Source organism: Haemorhous mexicanus, chromosome 11 (genome assembly GCF_027477595.1).
Source record: "Haemorhous mexicanus isolate bHaeMex1 chromosome 11, bHaeMex1.pri, whole genome shotgun sequence".
In the NCBI taxonomy this organism is placed as follows: domain Eukaryota; kingdom Metazoa; phylum Chordata; class Aves; order Passeriformes; family Fringillidae; genus Haemorhous; species Haemorhous mexicanus.
This window is the reverse complement of record NC_082351.1, coordinates 757,668-776,043: the sequence shown is the minus strand read 5'-3', so window position 1 is coordinate 776,043 and position 18,376 is coordinate 757,668. Positions and strand designations below refer to the sequence as shown.

The following is an 18,376-nucleotide window of genomic DNA, read 5'->3' as shown; positions in this document are numbered from 1 at the left end:
GAAAAAGAACGCCTGTTAACAAAGGATTAACCCTTAAAAACAACAGCCTGTTGCATATTCATACACTTCATGCATGATGCATAAATTCCATTCAAACACAGGATTCGGCCTGGTCATCGTCAGCTTCTTCCTCCTAATCCTAACAGCGCTTTCGAGGCGGGAAGAAGTTCGTTTCTTCTGATAAGGGAGCAATAAATTCTTTTTGTCCGAAAGATTTAGGTGTCCTGTGGCTGCTATCTCGCTGCAAGTCCTTTCTTTAAAAAAAAGTACCCTACATAGCACAGTTTCTATTTTAACAATTTTTATAACCTAAAACTATATTTAACACACTACTGAAGAGAATTAATACAGCATTACTTTCTAACACAACACATATAATATTCATTTTAATATTTGCGAAAAGCCAATCATAAAATATGCATTTTTCACAATCCCCACTCTTATTCTTTGTAAATCATTTGGCTTGAGCAATATTTCTTGTCTACTTGCATCTTCTGGACTATGCTGGCAAAATAAAATAGAGGATTATACAAGGAAGAATATCAAGACAGTTGAAAAATCCTAATTTTTTTTCTAATACATTCTCCCCCAGCTAGGTTTTAGCATTGTTTTCTAATTTTTGGACTGGTACCTCGGTTATTATATGTATATTTTTTTTCTTCTTTGATTCCTTTTGCTTGTTTCTAGAATGACTTTTCTGTGATCATCAATTTTCAACACTCTGATATATTAAACTTTCTACAAACACCCCTTTCTTTAACCAACAAATAGTCCAAAGCCAACCTATTCTGGTACACTACAGTTTTTTTGGTTTTTTTTTTTGGCTTTGCTGACTTGATATTAACTCTAATGTCTGGGCGACTTTATTTGCTATCATTTCTATAACTGCTTGGAGTCTTGTTACACAACTCAACATACAATTTGGGGTCAAATACAGAGTTAAATTTCTGTGCTGGTTTTACATTTTTGTTTACTATTTGTTTTTGTTTTGTTTTGTTTTTTTACCAAATCTTGTACCATATCTTTAAGATTAAATGTAAAACAAATCTATCTCTCTCCTTTTGGACATTCAATTCCAAATCTATTACCACTTTTTCCTAAGTTTCTGGTAATCCAATAATTTTCTCCATTTTGCTTACAGGTTCTTAATTTGGATGGGTTATAACAGTGGCTGTTGACATAGGCGTGTGTAATAAAAGAGGAACTTTGGTTTCTTCCTATGTGATGCTTTCGGTAGCATTTGTGACACAATCTTGCTGGTATCCCGAAAGGGATAAAACAACAAATGAGTGCTAGAAACAGGAATAATAGAGGTCCAGTATGGCTTATACTCCCACCTCCCATGCCTGTGAGGTTGCCACCCACAGCAGGTGTATTTGATCTTCTTGGTGGCGAAATACAGAGACCAATCTGGTCTTGCCCTCTATTTCCTTGTCACTTTCTCTTAACTAATTTCCAGGCAAGTTGTTTTTGACACCCCTTAACTGTCGTTTACCACAGTTCCTCAGGCATCTCCCATTCAACAGGCACTAATAATTCCCATCCACAAAACAAAGTTATTACTTTAACACTTCTTGCAATAAGAGCATAAATTTTGTGAACTACAATACTAATTATTCCCACAATTCAAGCATTCACCTATAACCCAGCTAGCATGTCCAATATTAGGATGAATCAAATAAAGTTTACAGTATGATACTGATGGAAGTAGTACTTCTCCTTCTTCCCTGTATAATTCATGGGCTGAGATCAGAATACAAAAACAGTCTTGACCCCTCTGTCTGAAGTATTCTTCCCCAAGGAGATGTTTTATTCAGGCAGTGCTCGGAACCACTGATATAAGCATTGCCTCATTTCTTAATTAGGTGTTATTCTTTGTACCTTTCTTGGATCATTTGGCTTTTCCCAAACTATTACCACTCAGTTCTTATTGGAAAGTCAGTTCGGTATCAGCCAGTTTAAATGTGATGGTCCATTCCTCAGGTTCCTTCACAAGTCTTTTGATTCTGCTGGCATGAATGCGCCCTCTTTCTGTGATTCCGATTGTTGCTTCAGTAGTACCTGGAAAGGACTTCTTAATAGCATAGTAATAAAAGAAAGACAATACTGCATTAACTTTTACCATTCGCTTTTCTTCCAAACTTTCTCTTAGCTAAAAGTTTTCTCCACAGCAGCCTCTTCTTATATCCAGTTGTGCTAATAGTTGCAGAGGCAAATTCTTCTTTCTGTGAGTTACCATTAGTTAAATAAGAAAGGCCAGACCAATTTTAACACGAGATGTATCACATCTATTGCTTTTTACTTTTTGGGCAACATTTAATTGTTTGAGCCTTACAAACCCATTCTTCAGAAAAAAAAACCAACAAAAAAAACCAACTTCTTTTTAACAGCAAACAAAACAAAACAAAAAAACCCCAACCTTCTTACTTAAGAAAAACAAACCACTCTGTGAGGTTTGGAGAGTCAGCAATCTCTGCTTTGATTTTATCTTTTAGTTCTAGCCCCCTCTTTTCACAGCCTTGCTGTCAATGCTGTTCTTCCCCCTTCCCCCACTGCTGCCACCTCGTTGCAGTGCCGGAGCAGGGGAGAGCAGCAACGGGCATGGGAACCCTGGGGACATGCCTTGGGTCTCTTTTTCCCCCTTTTTCTCCATCTCGCTCCCTCTCTCTCTCTCTCTCTCTGTCTCTCTCTCTCTCTCTCTCTCTCTCTCCCCACTTACCAGGGCCGACGCTGCCATCCTAGACTCGGGGCCCCGGCAGTCTGGGAGCCACCCCGGCAGTTCCCCACTGAGCCAGCCCGCTCCTGGCCGGCAAACCTGTGTCATCTGCTCCCAGCACCGCCGCCGGGTCACCTCCATGGATCGGTCCCTGCCGCAGCCCCCGAGACCCCGCTGCTCGTAGGGAGCAGTCAGACACCTCCCAACCTTGGTTAACCTCAAAACTTGGCATCCTCAGGTGCTCCTGACATTCTTTTTCTTTCTATAGTCAACTTATCCTCTTTTCCCTTCAAGGAGGGCCCGTTCTGCTAAACCCTTTCCGGACCCCAGTTCAGCATTGAATAACTTCCTAACAACCATGTGCTAAGACACTTCCCTGCCTTTCATCAAAAAACCTGCATTCACACTTCTGCTCTCTTGCAGCACCAATTCCACATTCCAACATCCCAGAGTTTGCTAACCAGCCCCCCTACTTTAACTTCTCTCTTTCTTTTCTTCTTATTTTTTTTTTCTTTTTGATTCAACTCACCTCAGATGGTACAAGGTGTACTCAACTAATTTACTTCCAAAAGTAAGCTTACAACTTTCTTTTACTAGGGTTGCAGTAGCTATTATAACTTAAATACATACTGGCTAGCTGTAGCTTACTGGATCTAACATCTTTGATATATAAGCTACTAGATTTTTTACTCTTCCTCACTCCTGAATTAAAATTTTATGAGCTACTCCATTTTCTGTATTTATGTATAGATGATAAAGGATTTTTCTAACAAGGATAAGCTTAAAGCTGGTACCTAGGCTAGTTTTAACTTCAACTCTTAATTTAACAATATCTTCCTTGGTCCATTTTATATCATCACCCTCTGTCAATTTTTCACACGCAAATTTTACTGCCTGTGTGTACCCCTCAATCTATAATCTATATTATTTCAATAATCTAAGTAATTTTCTGGTCTCCCTCTTTGAAGAGGGAGGGAAAAGGGATAAAATTCCTGCAATTCTCTCATGGTTGTGTTTCCAGCTACCTTTATTTAATAAGTGTCTAAGATATTTTACCTCTAGTTCTACAAATTACAGTTTCCCTTTTGATACCCTTAGTTTTCTTTTCCCAAGAAAATGTAAAAGTTGTATAGTAGCCTCTCTCACTTCAACTTCAGCCTCCTTAGACAGTAAAAATCATTCACATATTGGATAATTTGTATTCCAGGAGGAGTAGGGAAATCTTGTAATATTGTTTCTAAAGCTTGCCTAAATAAGTTTGGGGATTCCATAAACTCCTGTGGTAACTTTGTCTATCTTAATTTTAATTGCTGCTTTCTCCCAGTTTTTGTTGGTTTTTTTTTTTTTGGATCCTCCCATTAGGAGGCAAAAATATCTCCCATCCAAATTTTACTTTCCTCCCTCAATTACCACATCTTTAATGACCAGAACTGTAAAACTTTCTCCTTTTTCCCCTGTTACTTTCATTGTATGTTTGCTCACACTGTAGCCCTTTGGAATATTCAACGGGCAGGTTCTCTCTGCCCGTGTCTACTACAAATTCCAATCTTTATTCTTGGGGAGCCACTTATAAAGTTATCACAGGCTCCAGATGATATTGGTCCCCTAAAAAAATAGAGCTTATGACCTCCCTATTCCACCTCTGTGCCCATCTCTTTAAAGATTTTCAGATCTTCCGCTTGCTTAGGACCATTTTCCTATCTCTCTTAAGTTTATCTATTTAGTTGGAGTTTCTTCTTTTCCCTCTAAAAAGCTGTCCCTTAATAACATTTTCTTGCATTTCACCTTTGATATGCTGTCTCATTTATTCCCTTGATTATGTAATTACAATAATTATTCATGTGTTTACTCCCCTCATTATTTTGACCCCACTCAGGTGGTACAGTTAGCATTTTGTCTTCTCCGGGTGTTCTTGCAAATTACTTTATTTTCCCAAGCTTTTATTCCAGATATTCTGATTCATTGTTTTTCTCCCCAAGGAAAATATTATTTTCATTATAGACCGCACCTCTTCTAAAGCATACATTTTTTTGGACTTAGAAATTGGTCTAATTGTTCAGCTATACCTATGGGATCCTCCAAATATCCCTTTTATTTGTTTATTAAAATGTCTGACCTCAGACAAAGTCAAAGGAGCATTTACAAACCCTGGTCCGCCCCCTCCTATGGGAACCTCTCTTAATGGAAATAGAGCAATCCCGTTATCCCATTGTTTTTGGATTTTTACCTTTTGGTCTCCCTTAATATGTACTATAGCCATCTCTCTTAGGTAATTTTTCTTAAGGTATGTGCTGCTCTAAAGGCATACCTTGAATCAATATAACTCTTTTCTTTTGTGTTAGATATTCTAGTGCTCTTTTTAAAGTGTATAATTCACAAGTCTTGAGCCTTCTAGTTTAAGGTTAATTGGTTAATTTCCCTTTTTCTATAGTTTGCATGTTTCTTTCATCAGCTTCTGCATGCCCTGTATTTTGCAAGGAGCTGTATTTCTGTTTGCTAACATAACTCCCAAAGGCCTATCTTGGGGTATCTCTTCTAGTATACTTTTAGTCCCCTTTTTCCTCTATCCAACTTACTGGTTTTCTGCCCCATTCTCAATATTTTATCTCTTTGTCCCCTGTTTCTGTTCTTGACTTTTTACTAGCAACTTGAATACCACTTTTCTTTCAACCACTTACACCCAAAACAAACCCCGTGTACACTCCCCTGGCTTCAAGGAGATGTGCTAAAGCTTAAAATGCATAATCCACAATACCCATACTTTCATTCATCTACATTCACTCACTTTTATTTCTCATTCACCTTCACACATTCCTTTACACCCTCAAGACACAAAGTGGATTCTTATCACCAGAAAATCACAGGTCCTTGTGCCCCCCCCTTTGCTTTGGGGTTGGCCTCCAGGTCTCAGTATCTCCGGGCCTCCTGAAAGGGCCCTGACTCCGGTTGCCTCGGTTCCTGTTCACCTGTGAGGCTGTTTGTGTGTCACTCACACTCTTCAGCTACGGCTCCCTCACACACCGGAAGACCAATAGCCTGGTCCGCAGGTCACACATGCCCTTCGGCCACAGAGTCCCCACCTGCCCGAGGACACTAGCCTGGTCTGCAAGTCACACACACCCTTCGGCCACAGAGTCCCCACCAGCCCAAGGACACTAGCCTGGTCTGCAGGTCACACACACCCTTCGGCCACAGAGTCCCCACCAGCCCGAGGACACTAGCCTGGACTGCAGGTCACACACACCCTTCGGCCACAGAGTCCCCACCTGCCCGAGGACACTAGCCTGGTCTGCGGGTCAACTGCCCCTCCCTTCCCACCCGCCTGGGAAGTTGAGGCTTTGTGTGTGACTCATTCTCTCATACACAACAAGACAACAATAAGGTACCTTTTACTTTCACATCACCTATTACACGTTTAGGTGCTTCTGGCCAGTCCCGGTGCTACTGGATATCCCTCCATCCAGCTGTGTTGTCCAACCCCAGATGCTCTCGGGCATTTTCTGTCCCTTAACCCAGCGGTGTGGTACAACTACAGATGCTAGGCATTTATTTCGGCTGTGTTGTCCAACCCCGGGTGTTCTTAGGGCAGTTTTTTTATCCCTCAATCTAGCTGTGTTGTCCAACCCTGGATGCTGTTGGGCAAAATTTTCACCCCTCAATCTAGCTGTGTGGCCCAACCCTGGATGCTCTTGGGTATATCCTCACTCCGGCAGAATTCTGCTCAACCCTGCTCTTGGATACTATTGGAATTTAAATCCCTCAACCCCGCAGGTTTTAGGGGCCCCTCCTGTCCCGTTTCCTAGTGGATTGGGCTAGGAAACCTTGCTCCCTACCTCTGAGGGGTCCAACCCCTCCCTGAGACCCAGCCCCAGTGACCCCGGGGGATTCTTTCACTCCTCTTATCACTCACTTCGTCTCTTTACTGGCCGCTTTTCTCGCGAAAAGTCAGAAACGCAGCATGGGAGACTCCGCACTCACTTGGCAGGTCTGGGACAACCAGCCCGCCTCTCATTCACACACATTCATCTCCCCCACGGCCCCCCCGAGAAATACTTACCAATCCCTTTTCCTTCCCGGGTTCTTCGTGCGCACTACTAGTCTTAGGGGGCCAATTACCTCGGTTTTAGGGAGCCTTTTTCCCTTCTCTTTGTTTTATTGTCTCCTTTTGTCCATCTATCGTAACCTGCGTCTGTCGGTCACTCCAGGGGAAACAGAGCGAGGCTGCCAAATCGGGCAGGGCGCGCCTCCCCACTCTGACTCTCCCAAAGCACCACCAGCGAGGTGTGTTAACCATCCTCTGCTACCAATTGTGAAAAACACCAATCACTTGTTTTTTTAAAATTTTAAAGATTTAATAGTAATAAAATAGTTATAAAAATAATAGTACAATTAGAGTAATAATAATTTAGACAATTTGAATTAAGACAATATGAGACAATAAAAACAAAGAGTTACGGACGTCTGGGTACCTTTTTCTGGGCAGCACAAGCCCGAAAAAGAACGCCTGTTAACAAAGGATTAACCCTTAAAAACAACAGCCTGTTGCATATTCATACACTTCATGCATGATGCATAAATTCCATTCAAACACAGGATTCGGCCTGGTCATCGTCAGCTTCTTCCTCCTAATCCTAACAGCGCCCTCGAGGCGGGAAGAAGTTCGTTTCTTCTGATAAGGGAGCAATAAATTCTTTTTGTCCGAAAGATTTAGGTGTCCTGTGGCTGCTATCTCGCTGCAAGTCCTTTCTTTAAAAAAAAGTACCCTACATAGCACAGTTTCTATTTTAACAATTTTTATAACCTAAAACTATATTTAACACACTACTGAAGAGAATTAATACAGCATTACTTTCTAACACAACACATATAATATTCATTTTAATATTTGCGAAAAGCCAATCATAAAATACGCATTTTTCACACTGGCATATCCACTAGCAAGAAATGTTTCTCAAAAGAAGTGGAAATTGTAGGATAACCCACCCAAACTGGGAGATTTTATTGCTTTGGTATGAAATTTGTAAGTTTAAATTTTCAGCAGTTTTATACACATGCTTTGTATTCATACACCTAGGTAGGTGCATACAGAAAGAGAGAAAGAGGGAAACAATGTCATGACAATGAGGTCCACAGTGCTCTAATCATTCTGGACCAAATGGTTGGATTATTTCACCATGTCATGTCTCTCTGGCTCCCCAAGACAGGCGATGGAGCATGGCTTTGGGTTTTTAAGCAGGCCTGACAATTGCAAACATCTTCCTTCCAAAAGCCTAAAAGGCTTTTTGCCTTTATCCTGAAATCTGGAGCTGAGACAAGAAACGCCTTGGGCTCATCCCCGGCTCTTCGGTGCTGGGGGTGATCTGAGGCCTGGATCCGGGGACATGCGGAATCGGCGGGAAGCCACAGCGAGTGCTTGGAAGCGCAGGCCCAGGTTTGGATGGGGCCGAGGGCAACGACCGGGGGTCCGGGTCAACCCCACCACCTGGCCACGCTTGTCCCACGCTCGCCCGGTGACCAGTGACGTAGGAGGAGCACGAATGGCATTGGCGAACAGGCCGTGGCATAGCCAATGGAAGCGTGAGGCGGGCGGGGCAGAGGCGCCGGGGATCTACCGGGCACCAGGTGACGTCAGGTGCAGTCCGGGTCACCATTGGCAGCTCGCTCGGGATCTGTCCGGCAGGGACCCTGCTGTCTCCAGGCAACTGAGCACAGATAGTGACCAAGCAGCCTGCGGTGAAGACCTTGGGGAAGCAGCTGTTCTGCAGCAGCCCATGAAGGTCCACACCTGCAGAGATCTACCTGCAGCGTTTGGAGGACTCCAATGCCATAGAAGGTGGGTGTGCCTGAGAGAGACTGTGACCCTAAGGAGCCTCTGTGCTGGAGCAGTTTCCTGGCAGAACTTGTGACCCTGAGGGGAATCCACACTGGAGCAGCTCGTTCCTGAAGGAGTGACCCCATAGAAAGGACCCATGGTGGAGCAGTTTGTGAAGAACTGCAGTCCACGGAAAGGACCCATGCTGGAGACATTTGTGGAACACTCTTTCCTGTGAGTGGGACTCCACACTGGAGCAGGGTGAGGAGGAAGGAGCAATGGACAATACAAAATGAACTGATGACAATCACATCCTGCTGTGGGGTGTGTTGCTCAGAGTCTCCCAGAGCCTCAGCATGGCTCTTTCATAGCTGTCAGGCATAGTGGAAGAATGACAATCCCCCATCCTTCCAGCTTTTACAGAGACAGGAGGCAAGCATGGGGGCAGGAGTCAGAAGTTCAAGAGATCCTGATCTAAAACCATTCTGGACTGAGGGTGAGATCAGCCCTGGAGATGGAGCAGCTCAATGTGCTCAAAATGTGTCGGGGATGTCAGGGATGTTACTTGGTTCCTCCCTTCCCTTGTCTCCCCAGTGAAAGAGCTCACATGTCTCCATCTCTCCCTGATTTGTAGCCATGATTTGTGCTCCATCCCACATCTCACTGAGCAACCCCACAGTGGTCTGGCCTTAGCTTGTGACTGCCCTGTCAGGAATAGACACTGGCCATGGAGAGATGTGGGAGGGGCTGTCAGAGGATTGGCCTCTCCTGATATGTCAGGTGGAGACCAACCAGAGTCCCTGAAAAGGAAGAGTCTCTGGCTGCAATATGGAGTATCTGTAGTGCGCCGAGGGGTTTCCCGAGAAAAGCTCCTGAGGGGGAAGAAGGGTGAGAGACACAGGAACCATATGTATCAGAAGAAGCGTGTAGCTGTTTAATGCAGTTGTTTTCCAGAACAAAATCATGTTGGTGCTGATGGGTCAGGGGTGGAACATGAAATAAGAATGAAGAGCAAGTAGCTGTTGCTGTGTGGGCAACAAGGCCTCAAACGATGAATTCCTAGGTCTCCCATGTAGCCTCATTACCTTTCCTGCAAAGACTATGTGTGAGCTGTGGTGACAGTCAGGGACTTCACCCCTACAGAGCTGCTGCAACGCCTGAACCGACCTATATGCCCATAAATCTTACAAGAGGTGATGGGAGGGAGAGCTCACCTGCGCTTCCACCACCAAAATGCCCCAGCAAAGGCTGTGGACACAAGAAGCAGCACTGCAATGGTGATGCTGATGGTTGGAGCTGTGCTGCGGTTTTCTGGGACAGGGAGAGAAGACTGTGTAAGGGCGGCAGCACCAGTCAGGAGCTGCCCCTCACAGAGCCAGTGGCTGCTATCTGCAGCCTGCACCCCATCCCCCATGGGTGGCACCTACCCCATGGGATGAGAAGGCTGCGGGTGCCGAGGCTGTGGTGGCGCACACGGCAGACATAGCTGTGCCCATCACGAGGGGCCACAGCCAGGACGCTGCGGAGCTGGTAGGTGAGGTCAGCGTTAGGCAGGATGGTGCTGGTGTTGAGTGTTGAGCCCAGAGGCACCTCCTGGCCATCCTGCAGCCAGGCCACACTGATGGGACGGGGATAGAAGCCAGTGACATGGCAAACAAGCAGCAGCTGGTCTAGGCTGGCGGTGCGGGCGAAGACCGTGGCCACAGGCAGCTCTGGGGAGGGAGAGCAAAGGGGTGGGGCAAGTCTTGGTGGGGCACAGCTAGGCCCCAGTGTGGGGGCCTTTGGACTGGCTGTTGAAGGGTCAGGGTGGTCTTACCTTGTCTCTCGAGAATTTCCTTCCCATACCTCTTCAGGGTGAGGAAGTTACTCTGGCATACCCAGATAGAGAGAAGGTGTTCCAGGAGTATTCTGAGAGACTTCTGCCTGTTGAGGCTCTTGCTGACCAGCTCTGCCACCTGGGATGGCTGCTGGGCCTCCCAGCCCTGTTTATCTACCTCAAAAGCTATGAGGTCTCTGCCATCCCAGCCAACATTCAGGAAGCCCTGGCTCGTTGTATTGGGGTACAGCACACAGCCTGCACGGAACTGAACCACCAAGGGGTCTGTCAACAGCAAAGCCAATGGAGAGGTCGCATGAGTGGGTGGAACATGGTTGGCATGAGGTGGGATGTGTCTGAAAGCACATACTGGGATGCAGTGAAAAGCAGAGTGCCATGGGCAGCAGGGGTTAAGGCCATGCTTCAGGAGACCCCAGACACCCTGCAAGCCCTCAGGCCCCTTGGAAGAATGGAGTGGAGTGCTTGCTTAAAAAGAATTCTATCCCCCAAAATATTTGCTCCCAGTTTTCTCTTTCAGGATCTTTGCTGTGTCAATCCTTCAGCTCCAGTAAATTTGGTGGCAGCTCCCTGACATACAGAGGGGTTCCTTGTGCCAGATGGCAGAAGACCCAAGGGGTATTTTTGGTCTGCTGCCCTACCCACTCCTGCTAATCATATTCCCCAGCAGCTGCAGTGTTTCAGCAGCTGTTGCACCCTATGAGACCCCCCGCAAATGCCATCCCGGGGGGGAGGAGGCCACAGCCAAAACCTGGGGAGAAGGACTAGGGGTCTAGCAGGGCTCGTTTCTGTACTCACAGTGCTGTTTTGTCTGCTGAACTGTGTCGTGCACAAATCGGATCATATTGCGCAGAGCGATTTTGTACTGGGACATTATCTTTTCCCCGTCTCCTTCAGCTGCAGCCTGGCTGACCCAGGGCCAGTGGAAGTGGATGCTCCAGTTGGCCGGATCCAGTGTTAAGATGGCTATGTCCCCTACGAGTGCCACACACGACACCTCAGCAGAGCTGATGTTGGCAAAGAGGCTAGTCAGGAGGTACTGGATAACCTGTGGCTCTGCTAGGAAAGAGGATGGAGACAGCAAAGGGTGCAGGAAGGAGATGAGTGGAGGTGCTAAAGGGGAAACACCAAGTGGAGGTGCTGGAGGGGAAACAGGGGATTCAGACTATATAATAAGAAAGAAATTTTTTAAGTGCCGGATAGTGAGACACTGGTACATGTTACCCAGACATATGGTGGATGTCCCATCCCTGGAAACATTCAAGGCCAGGTTGTTTGGGGCTCTGAGCAGGGAAGGTGTCCCTGTGCATGGCAGAGGGGTTGGACTAAATGTCCTTTTCACCCCAAAACATTCTGCGCTTCTATGATTCTATGCTCTTCATTCTGCTCAGGGTCGCTTTCCTGTCTGAACTTCCTCTAACTTCACTGCACTTTTTCCTTCTCTATTTTACTTTCAGCGAAGTGGTTGTCTCCTGCAGAGGATTTTAGGCATTTTCTCCCCTCCCTTCCATGCCTCCCTCCTGGCCACAGCTTCTGTCTTACTGTGCAGAGCAGATACAGGGGCACCTTGCTGCTTGTTTGGGGTGATGTTTCCCCCCAGGAGAAACACCTATGCCAGGACCTATATCTGCCAAAGATCTGGTACAGAAGATATGGAGGATGGTTGATAGAAAAGGGCATTTTGTCCAGGTTTGGGGCTCCCTGATAGGGCCAGGACACCAGCCAAGCCCAGAGATCAGTCTTGACTTTTTGTGTCTGATGCTGCCTGCCCGGAAGCACAAGGTCTCACAGGGTTGTGGTAAAACTCTCTGTGTGACAGCAGTGTCCAAAAAACCCTCTGGCAGGTGCAGCTACCTAATGAACGAGAGGCTGCTGGAAGAGGCCCTCAGCACCATGTGAAGCTGAGATCTGCCTGGCACTCAGGGGCTCACTGCAGGGGGAGGACATCTTGCAGGGTAACTCCACACCCAAGGCCTGGCTGGGGACCACTGTTGTCTTTTCTGCTTGTGTGCCCAAGGCCTTGTGTTGGAGCTCGTGAGGCAGAAGTCCTGAGCTAGAGGCAGGAACAGAGAGGGTGGGCAGGGACAAGGCATGTTTGGGTGGTGCATGATGGGAGGTGGCCCTCGGATGCTGGGAATCATCCACCCCCCCCCAGTGGCCTGGCTATGCCTCCCCTGAGCAGAACTTGTGGAGTCCTCTGACAGGGAGGGGTGGTAAGAGCAGTTGAGGTGAGCCAGAGCTCCCACTTACCCTCTGGGTCTGCCCACATCCCAGGGAGGAGGATCAAGAGAAAGAGGAAGAGGAGGAGGTGAGGGGGCTGCATGGTGTATGCAGCAAGGCTGAAGAAGCAGCAGCAGTGACTGTGGGAGGAGGAAGAACCGGTGGGAACTTAAGCTTCAACCCAGCCCAGCAGTCACTGCGGTGGCTCTCCACCAATTGGAGAATCAATGTGTCAAGGGAGGGGCCCAGAGGTTGCAAGCTGAAGGCTGAGGACGTGTGGGAGGGACAAAAGCTGAAATAAGGGCTTGAACACGAAGTGCCCTGACAGGCTGGGGCTGAGGAAAGCTCAGCCAGAAGAAGAAGGCAGGGAAAGAGAGACCCATGAAACAGCACTAGGAAGATAGATATTCAAGCATCTAAGCTGGTTTTTCTGACTCCCCCTCCCCCTCTATTGTCCTATCCCTATTCTTGTGGGATGCATCAGCACCAATGCGGGTGATGGTGGCTTTTGGATTTCAGACCTGACTGGACAAAGACAGTTGCTGTCTTCTCAACCCCTACACAGGGAGAAGGGATACCCCCTCCCTCTCCTGGCACCTCCAGCTCAGGCTGCTCCTGCATCACTTGCCTAATTCTGGGGATGGGGCTCCCAGGGAGGAGGCAACAAGCTGTTCCACCTAGACCAAAGCAGTAGGACACATCTGGGGAGCCCCTACTCTGCTCAAAACACCTGGAGATGGCCTAGCAACTCCCCTTTCCTTCCCACCAACTTTTGTGAGGAATCCAGTCCCCAAGAGCCCCCTGTGCATGGGAACAGAAGTGGTGGGAGCCATGCCTCTGCTCTGTCCCAATTGGCAGCAGTGCCCAGTGCTGGAGAGACAATGGGGTGACCAGAGCCAGCCTCTCCCCACAAGGTTCCAAATCGACTGCTCTTCTGAGCAGTATCCCCCCCTCAATATGCAGTATCTCTTCCCCTCTTTTGGGTAGTGCCTGCGCTGGGGGCAAAGGCAAAACCAAAACCACAAGCAAGGGCAAGTTTGAGGGGTGCAACTTGGTAGTGTCGAAACACTGAATACTTTTGTTTCCATGGAGCTGCCCCAGAGAGAAGTAGGGATGCTGTGGCAGTCTGGTAGGCCCAGAAATGACACCAACTTCCCCAGCAGCATGACACAGGGAATGTCCAGCTATGCCACCTATCTCTCCCACTAGTCCTAGACCCAGAGGAGACTGTTTGGCTGTCAGGATGGCAAAGTGCAGCCATGAGGCAGCCAGGGAGGGAAGAGACAAGGGGGCTTTTCTCTCTGCAGTCTGTGAGGTGATCAGTTGTCCCCATGGTCTCTCCTGAGACGACTGCTGGTCACTTCTTGCTGAGCAGCTGAGAGGCCATTTGCAGCCCTCTGTCCTGTGAGTTGTCTGAGTTGCTCACAGGACAGGAGCAGGCACCTGGCTTGTGTGGGTGGTCACAATGTGTTCAGCCCCCACGGAAATTCCTTCCATGTCTCCCACTCTCTGAGTGGGTCTGCTTTAAAGTTCTGCTTTAGCCCTTCCACTTCTCTATTGAATGTACTTCTCATGTTTGGAGTTTTTTTCACTTCCTTTTTTGCTCACAACTCCTTCCTCCTTCATATTTTCACTTCTCTGGTCTGAAAATGACAGAAGGAGACAGGGGACTGTTGGTCCGCACTGACAATTGGTCCTCAGAGTTGTCTCAAGTGACCATGGTCCTCAGAGTCCCCCCCAGGTTACCAATGGTCTCCACAGTTTCCTCAGGTGACATTGGTCCTTACAGTCCTCTGAAGAGATTACTGGTCCTCACTTCCTGCCCTAGAGCACTATTTGACTTTGAAGTTCTCATGTGGCCGCTGGTGACAGTGGCCCTCGCAATCTCCCCTGAGGTGAAGTCTGTAACCCTCCCAAGCTGTACCTGGGGGATTTGGAGTGAAGGGGACAGGGATGCAGTGCCTCTGGGTGCCATCCTGGGTGGATGGGTGAGCAGCAGCATCCACTGCACTGGGCTGTGATGAGGTGCTTTAAGAACCCTCTAAAAATGCCTGGGTAGGGTGTGTTATTGTAAGGTCTCTTGGGGGATGTGAGCAAATACTTGCAGACACCCCTCTGGTACCAGGTGTTTGTGGGTGTGGAACTGTAGGGTCTCTTGGGAGGTCATTCACATGAACAGCTTTCCTCAACAGGTTTCCTCACTGGCTGCACCTGATCTCCAGGTCTGCCCAGTACCATGAGTGCTGCAGGATGTTCCACTCTGCTTTGGAGAGGAATTGCCCCATTTGCCCTGTGGGTGCCAAGACTGCAGGGAGGCATGCCCACACCTAAGCATTTCATCTGCCTGTCCCAAGTCAGCAGGAGCTGAGAGAGGCTTGGTGTCACTCCCCTTGCAGTGAGTTCCTTGAGTGGTGTGATGCCAGCAGATGACTCTGGCTGCTAAGGAAATGCAGTACTTACCCCAGCATTGTGGTTTTCAGGTTCTGGCCAGGGGAGAACAAACACTATTGGTTTTGGGATGAATATGGCCACGAGGCAGCCAGGTTTTCTGGCTTGCCATGGCTGCCAGACTTATCCTGGGAAACTGCAGGAAGTTGTCCAGTGAAACCAAACCTTTTGAAGCTACATGTTCAAGTTGATTGGGAGCATGAACTACATGCCTTCCTCTGTGTGTGTGAACTCTGCTATGTCTCATGGGACATGGGCTTCTTATTTCTCCTTTATTGGGAGCCTTGGGGACACTTTACCCCCATGTGCACAGTTGTTTATTTCCATGCAATATCTGAGAACATGTTCATATATGCATAGGCACACATGTACTGTTTTCCCCCCATGCCTTGGTGCTTCCTGCAGTTAGTGCCAATAATTCAGCGGTGTTTCAGCTTGCATACATGGCTGATCAAAACCTCTCCAATCCCATTCAACTGCTAAGGAAAGGCACATTATCCTAGTGAAAATAAGAATGGTTTATTTTAATTTCATACACATATGCAGCTCCCACACATTACACCAGAGTTTCAATATTACTCAGCACATTGTAAAGCCATTTCTGGCCAGGTTCTGTTAGTCTGTGTGGAACAGTTCAGTCTCAGCACAAGTATTTCTGGATTATGGCTAATAAAGGCAATTTTTAGGAAAAAAAAAATACCAGAAAGTGACAGTAGAAGGGGACAACTTTTCACCTTCTAACAAAAGCGTTACTGAAGCAGAACCAGGAGAATTTACTATTGGGTATTGAGATGACCTACAGCATCAGTGGGTGGAGTGGCCAGTGCCACAAGCGAAGAGATGATCATGTGTAACAAGTAAGTAGGTCACAGATGTGCACTTGCGTCTGTTTAGAAAATTCAGGTGAGTCAAAAGCTCAGATTTCTCTCTCCAGGTTTCTCTTGTGCATCTCTGAATCAAGTTAGTCTTGCAATTGGCAATGCCCAGAACTTAGGTGAAGCAGAAAAAGGTAGTTCTTGTTACTGTGTAGGCAGTGGGAAGAAATGGAGACTGTTGGCTCTCTTCTGAGCTAAGCTTCTTTGCTCAGGATGGAGTTCCTGGACTCTGATTCCTCCATTTGCTGGTGCTTTCTGAAATGAGAAGGAGATGGCTGGATGCTCCATGGCAGAGACCTTGTAGGAGTGCAAACAGCATCTGCCAGGGCCCAAGCAAGAGCTTTGCTGCTCAGTGCAGCAAAGGAAATGCCCCTGGGCATTTCTTTTCCTCCTCTCTCACTGCTGCTCCATGGGGCAAACAGGGACTGACCTTTGTCTCCACACCCAAAGCACCGACATGGCAGCTACAGCCATGGCTGCAAGCAGCCCAGCCATGAGCCCTGTGATCAGCACCACTTCTGAGTTCCCTGGGAAACATAAGGAGAAGCTGCCATGAACTTCTGGGGTTTGCTCCATCTTGTGGGGCTGGGTGTGTCAGGACCCCCATCTCATCCCCCATGGGTGGCACCTACCCCATGGGATGAGAAGGCTGCGGGTGCCGAGGCTGTGGTGGCGCACACGGCAGACATAGCTGTGCCCATCTCGGGGGGCCACAGCCAGGACGCTGCGGAGCTGGTAGGTGAGGTCAGCGTTGGGCAGGATGGTGCTGGTGTTGAGCGCTGGGCCCGGAGGCACCTCCTGGCCATCCTGCAGCCAGGCCACACTGATGGGACGGGGATAGAAGCCAGTGACATGGCAAACAAGCAGCAGCTGGTCTAGGCTGGCGGTGCGGGCGAAGACCGTGGCTACAGGCAGCTCTGGGGAGGGAGAGCAAGTCTTGGTGGGGCACAGCTGGGCCCCAGTATGGGGGCCTTTGGGCTAGCTGTTGAAGGGTCAGGGTAATCTCACCTTGTCTCTCCAGAGCTGCCCTCCCATAGTGCAGGAACACCTCCATGTCATCAACACAAGTATCATTGAAGAGAGTTTCCACCAGCTCACTCAAGGCGGTGTAGTTCTGGAGAAAGGACTGGACATACCGTGACAACTTGGTGTCCTGGGAGAGGGTCCAGGTGAAATTCTTTGTGTCGAAGCTGAGGAAATCCTGACCATTGTAACCCACGTAGCCAAAGGCCAGAGAGGTTCTGTTAGGGTACAGCACGCAGCCTGCCGTGCACTGAACAACAAAGGGGTCTGGCAGGGCAAAGAGGAGAGAGAGGTTGCATGAGGGGCTTGGATTGCCTTCCTGCAGACATGGTCAGTGTCTCCTATACAGCACCAGCACTATCAGATCCTTCCCCACCTCCCAGCTGCTTTTCAAGAAAAGAAGTGAAGACTGATCACTCACAGGGGATGTCCTTTTGCATGGCCCCTTCATTGATTAAATGGTTGAACTGCTGCAAATAGATCTTAAGCAGGTTTTCAATGGTGTCCCAGTCAGAACGGGGCAGGGCTGGGCGCACCCAGGGCTGGCAGAAGTGGATGGACCATGTGTGTTTATCAAGAGAACCAAGTTCGATGTCTTCCAGCAGGCCCAGCCCCTCCATGTCCGCAAATGAGGTGTTTTCAAAGGTGGTAGTCTGGAGCAGCCGGACAGTGAAGGTCCCTGCATGGGTTGACAGGGAGGAGAAGGGACTGGGAGAAGAGGACTGAGGAAAGTGGAGGAACTGAGGGATGGGTCCTTGAGGTTGCAGGGATCCGTGGGCTCCCCATAAGACACTTACAGCATTTGCAGCCTCAGTTCCCATCTCCTGCATCCACCTGGGGTGGCTGCATCCCTGCTGGGGTGGAGGTGTGGAGCCAGGGGACAAGGAGGAGTGAGGAAGCAAGTGCCCAAGGTGAGTGGGAAGCAAGAAGCCTCTCCCCTATGGAGTACCATGGAGGTAGATGCGTATGAGCCAGGGGTCCCACTTACCCTCCAGGTTTGCCCATGTCCCAGAGAGGAGGAAGAGGAGGAGGAGGAGGGAGAGAAGGCAGCAGCAAGGGGACTGCATGATTCCAGCAGTGAGGCCCAGAGTGTGCAGCAGTCGGTGCAGCAGCAGGAAGAATAGACTGTTGAGAGATGTAGCCTCAGATGTCTCCTCAGGCTGGTTCTGCCTGGGCAACGTTGCTGGTGCTAATGGCCCTGGCAGCCAATGGGGCTGGCACTGAGGTTTAGGGGAGGGCTCTGAGGTTCCCACTTGGTGTGAGCTGGGGCATCCTGAGTATGGCTATGAGTGCTGGGAGAATTTGATTGTGAGCAAGGTTGTTCCATTGCATGCAGGAGTGGTCCCTCATGGCTACAGCAGCACCTTGACAATCAGGATGATGTGCGTGAACTGAGTCATCTGTTCTACCCCCCCTTTCAGGTCAATGTGTCTCTTGGCCATGTGCTG

The 18,376-nt window shown here is 48.3% G+C and overlaps 2 protein-coding genes across 5 annotated transcripts; both read right to left on the bottom strand.

Moving 5' to 3' along the window:
- Positions 1-7,565: 7,565 nt before the first annotated feature.
- LOC132332074 (T-cell surface glycoprotein CD1b-3-like) lies at positions 7,566-12,764 on the bottom strand. 4 transcript variants are annotated; one of them, XM_059856006.1, is made up of 6 exons: positions 12,613-12,764; positions 11,161-11,337; positions 10,345-10,629; positions 9,956-10,240; positions 9,743-9,839; positions 7,566-8,656 (listed from the first exon to the last, which is right to left on the bottom strand). In XM_059856006.1, exons 1-6 carry the CDS (start codon positions 12,683-12,685, stop codon positions 8,578-8,580), a joined length of 996 nt encoding a protein of 331 aa, XP_059711989.1. In that variant the 5' UTR covers positions 12,686-12,764; the 3' UTR covers positions 7,566-8,577. The 4 variants fall into 4 exon arrangements, with proteins under 4 accessions (XP_059711989.1, XP_059711986.1, XP_059711987.1 ...); XM_059856003.1 differs by having other exon boundaries at positions 11,161-11,421; positions 12,613-12,761; XM_059856004.1 differs by having other exon boundaries at positions 11,161-11,418; positions 12,613-12,760.
- Positions 12,765-16,499: 3,735 nt separating this feature from the next.
- On the bottom strand, positions 16,500-18,060 carry LOC132332501 (antigen-presenting glycoprotein CD1d-like). The gene is made up of 4 exons (XM_059856923.1): positions 17,917-18,060; positions 17,350-17,607; positions 16,914-17,195; positions 16,500-16,822 (listed from the first exon to the last, which is right to left on the bottom strand). The coding sequence occupies exons 1-4, from the start codon at positions 17,993-17,995 to the stop codon at positions 16,500-16,502; spliced, it is 942 nt and encodes a 313-aa protein (XP_059712906.1). The 5' UTR covers positions 17,996-18,060.
- Positions 18,061-18,376: the final 316 nt, after the last annotated feature.

Coding starts and splice junctions, on each gene's coding strand:
- LOC132332074 (XM_059856003.1), bottom strand. CDS start 12,685: ATGCAGCCCCCTCACCTCCTCCTCTTCCTCTTTCTCTTGATCCTCCTC. Junction 10,630..11,160: donor TCAGCAGACAAAACAGCACT/GTGAGTACAGAA, acceptor TGCTGTTGACAG/ACCCCTTGGTGGTTCAGTTC. Junction 9,840..9,955: donor CAGCCTTCTCATCCCATGGG/GTAGGTGCCACC, acceptor TCCCTGTCCCAG/AAAACCGCAGCACAGCTCCA.
- LOC132332501 (XM_059856923.1), bottom strand. CDS start 17,995: ATGCAGTCCCCTTGCTGCTGCCTTCTCTCCCTCCTCCTCCTCCTCTTC. Junction 17,608..17,916: donor GACATGGGCAAACCTGGAGG/GTAAGTGGGACC, acceptor CAACCCATGCAG/GGACCTTCACTGTCCGGCTG. Junction 17,196..17,349: donor CATGCAAAAGGACATCCCCT/GTGAGTGATCAG, acceptor TTGCCCTGCCAG/ACCCCTTTGTTGTTCAGTGC.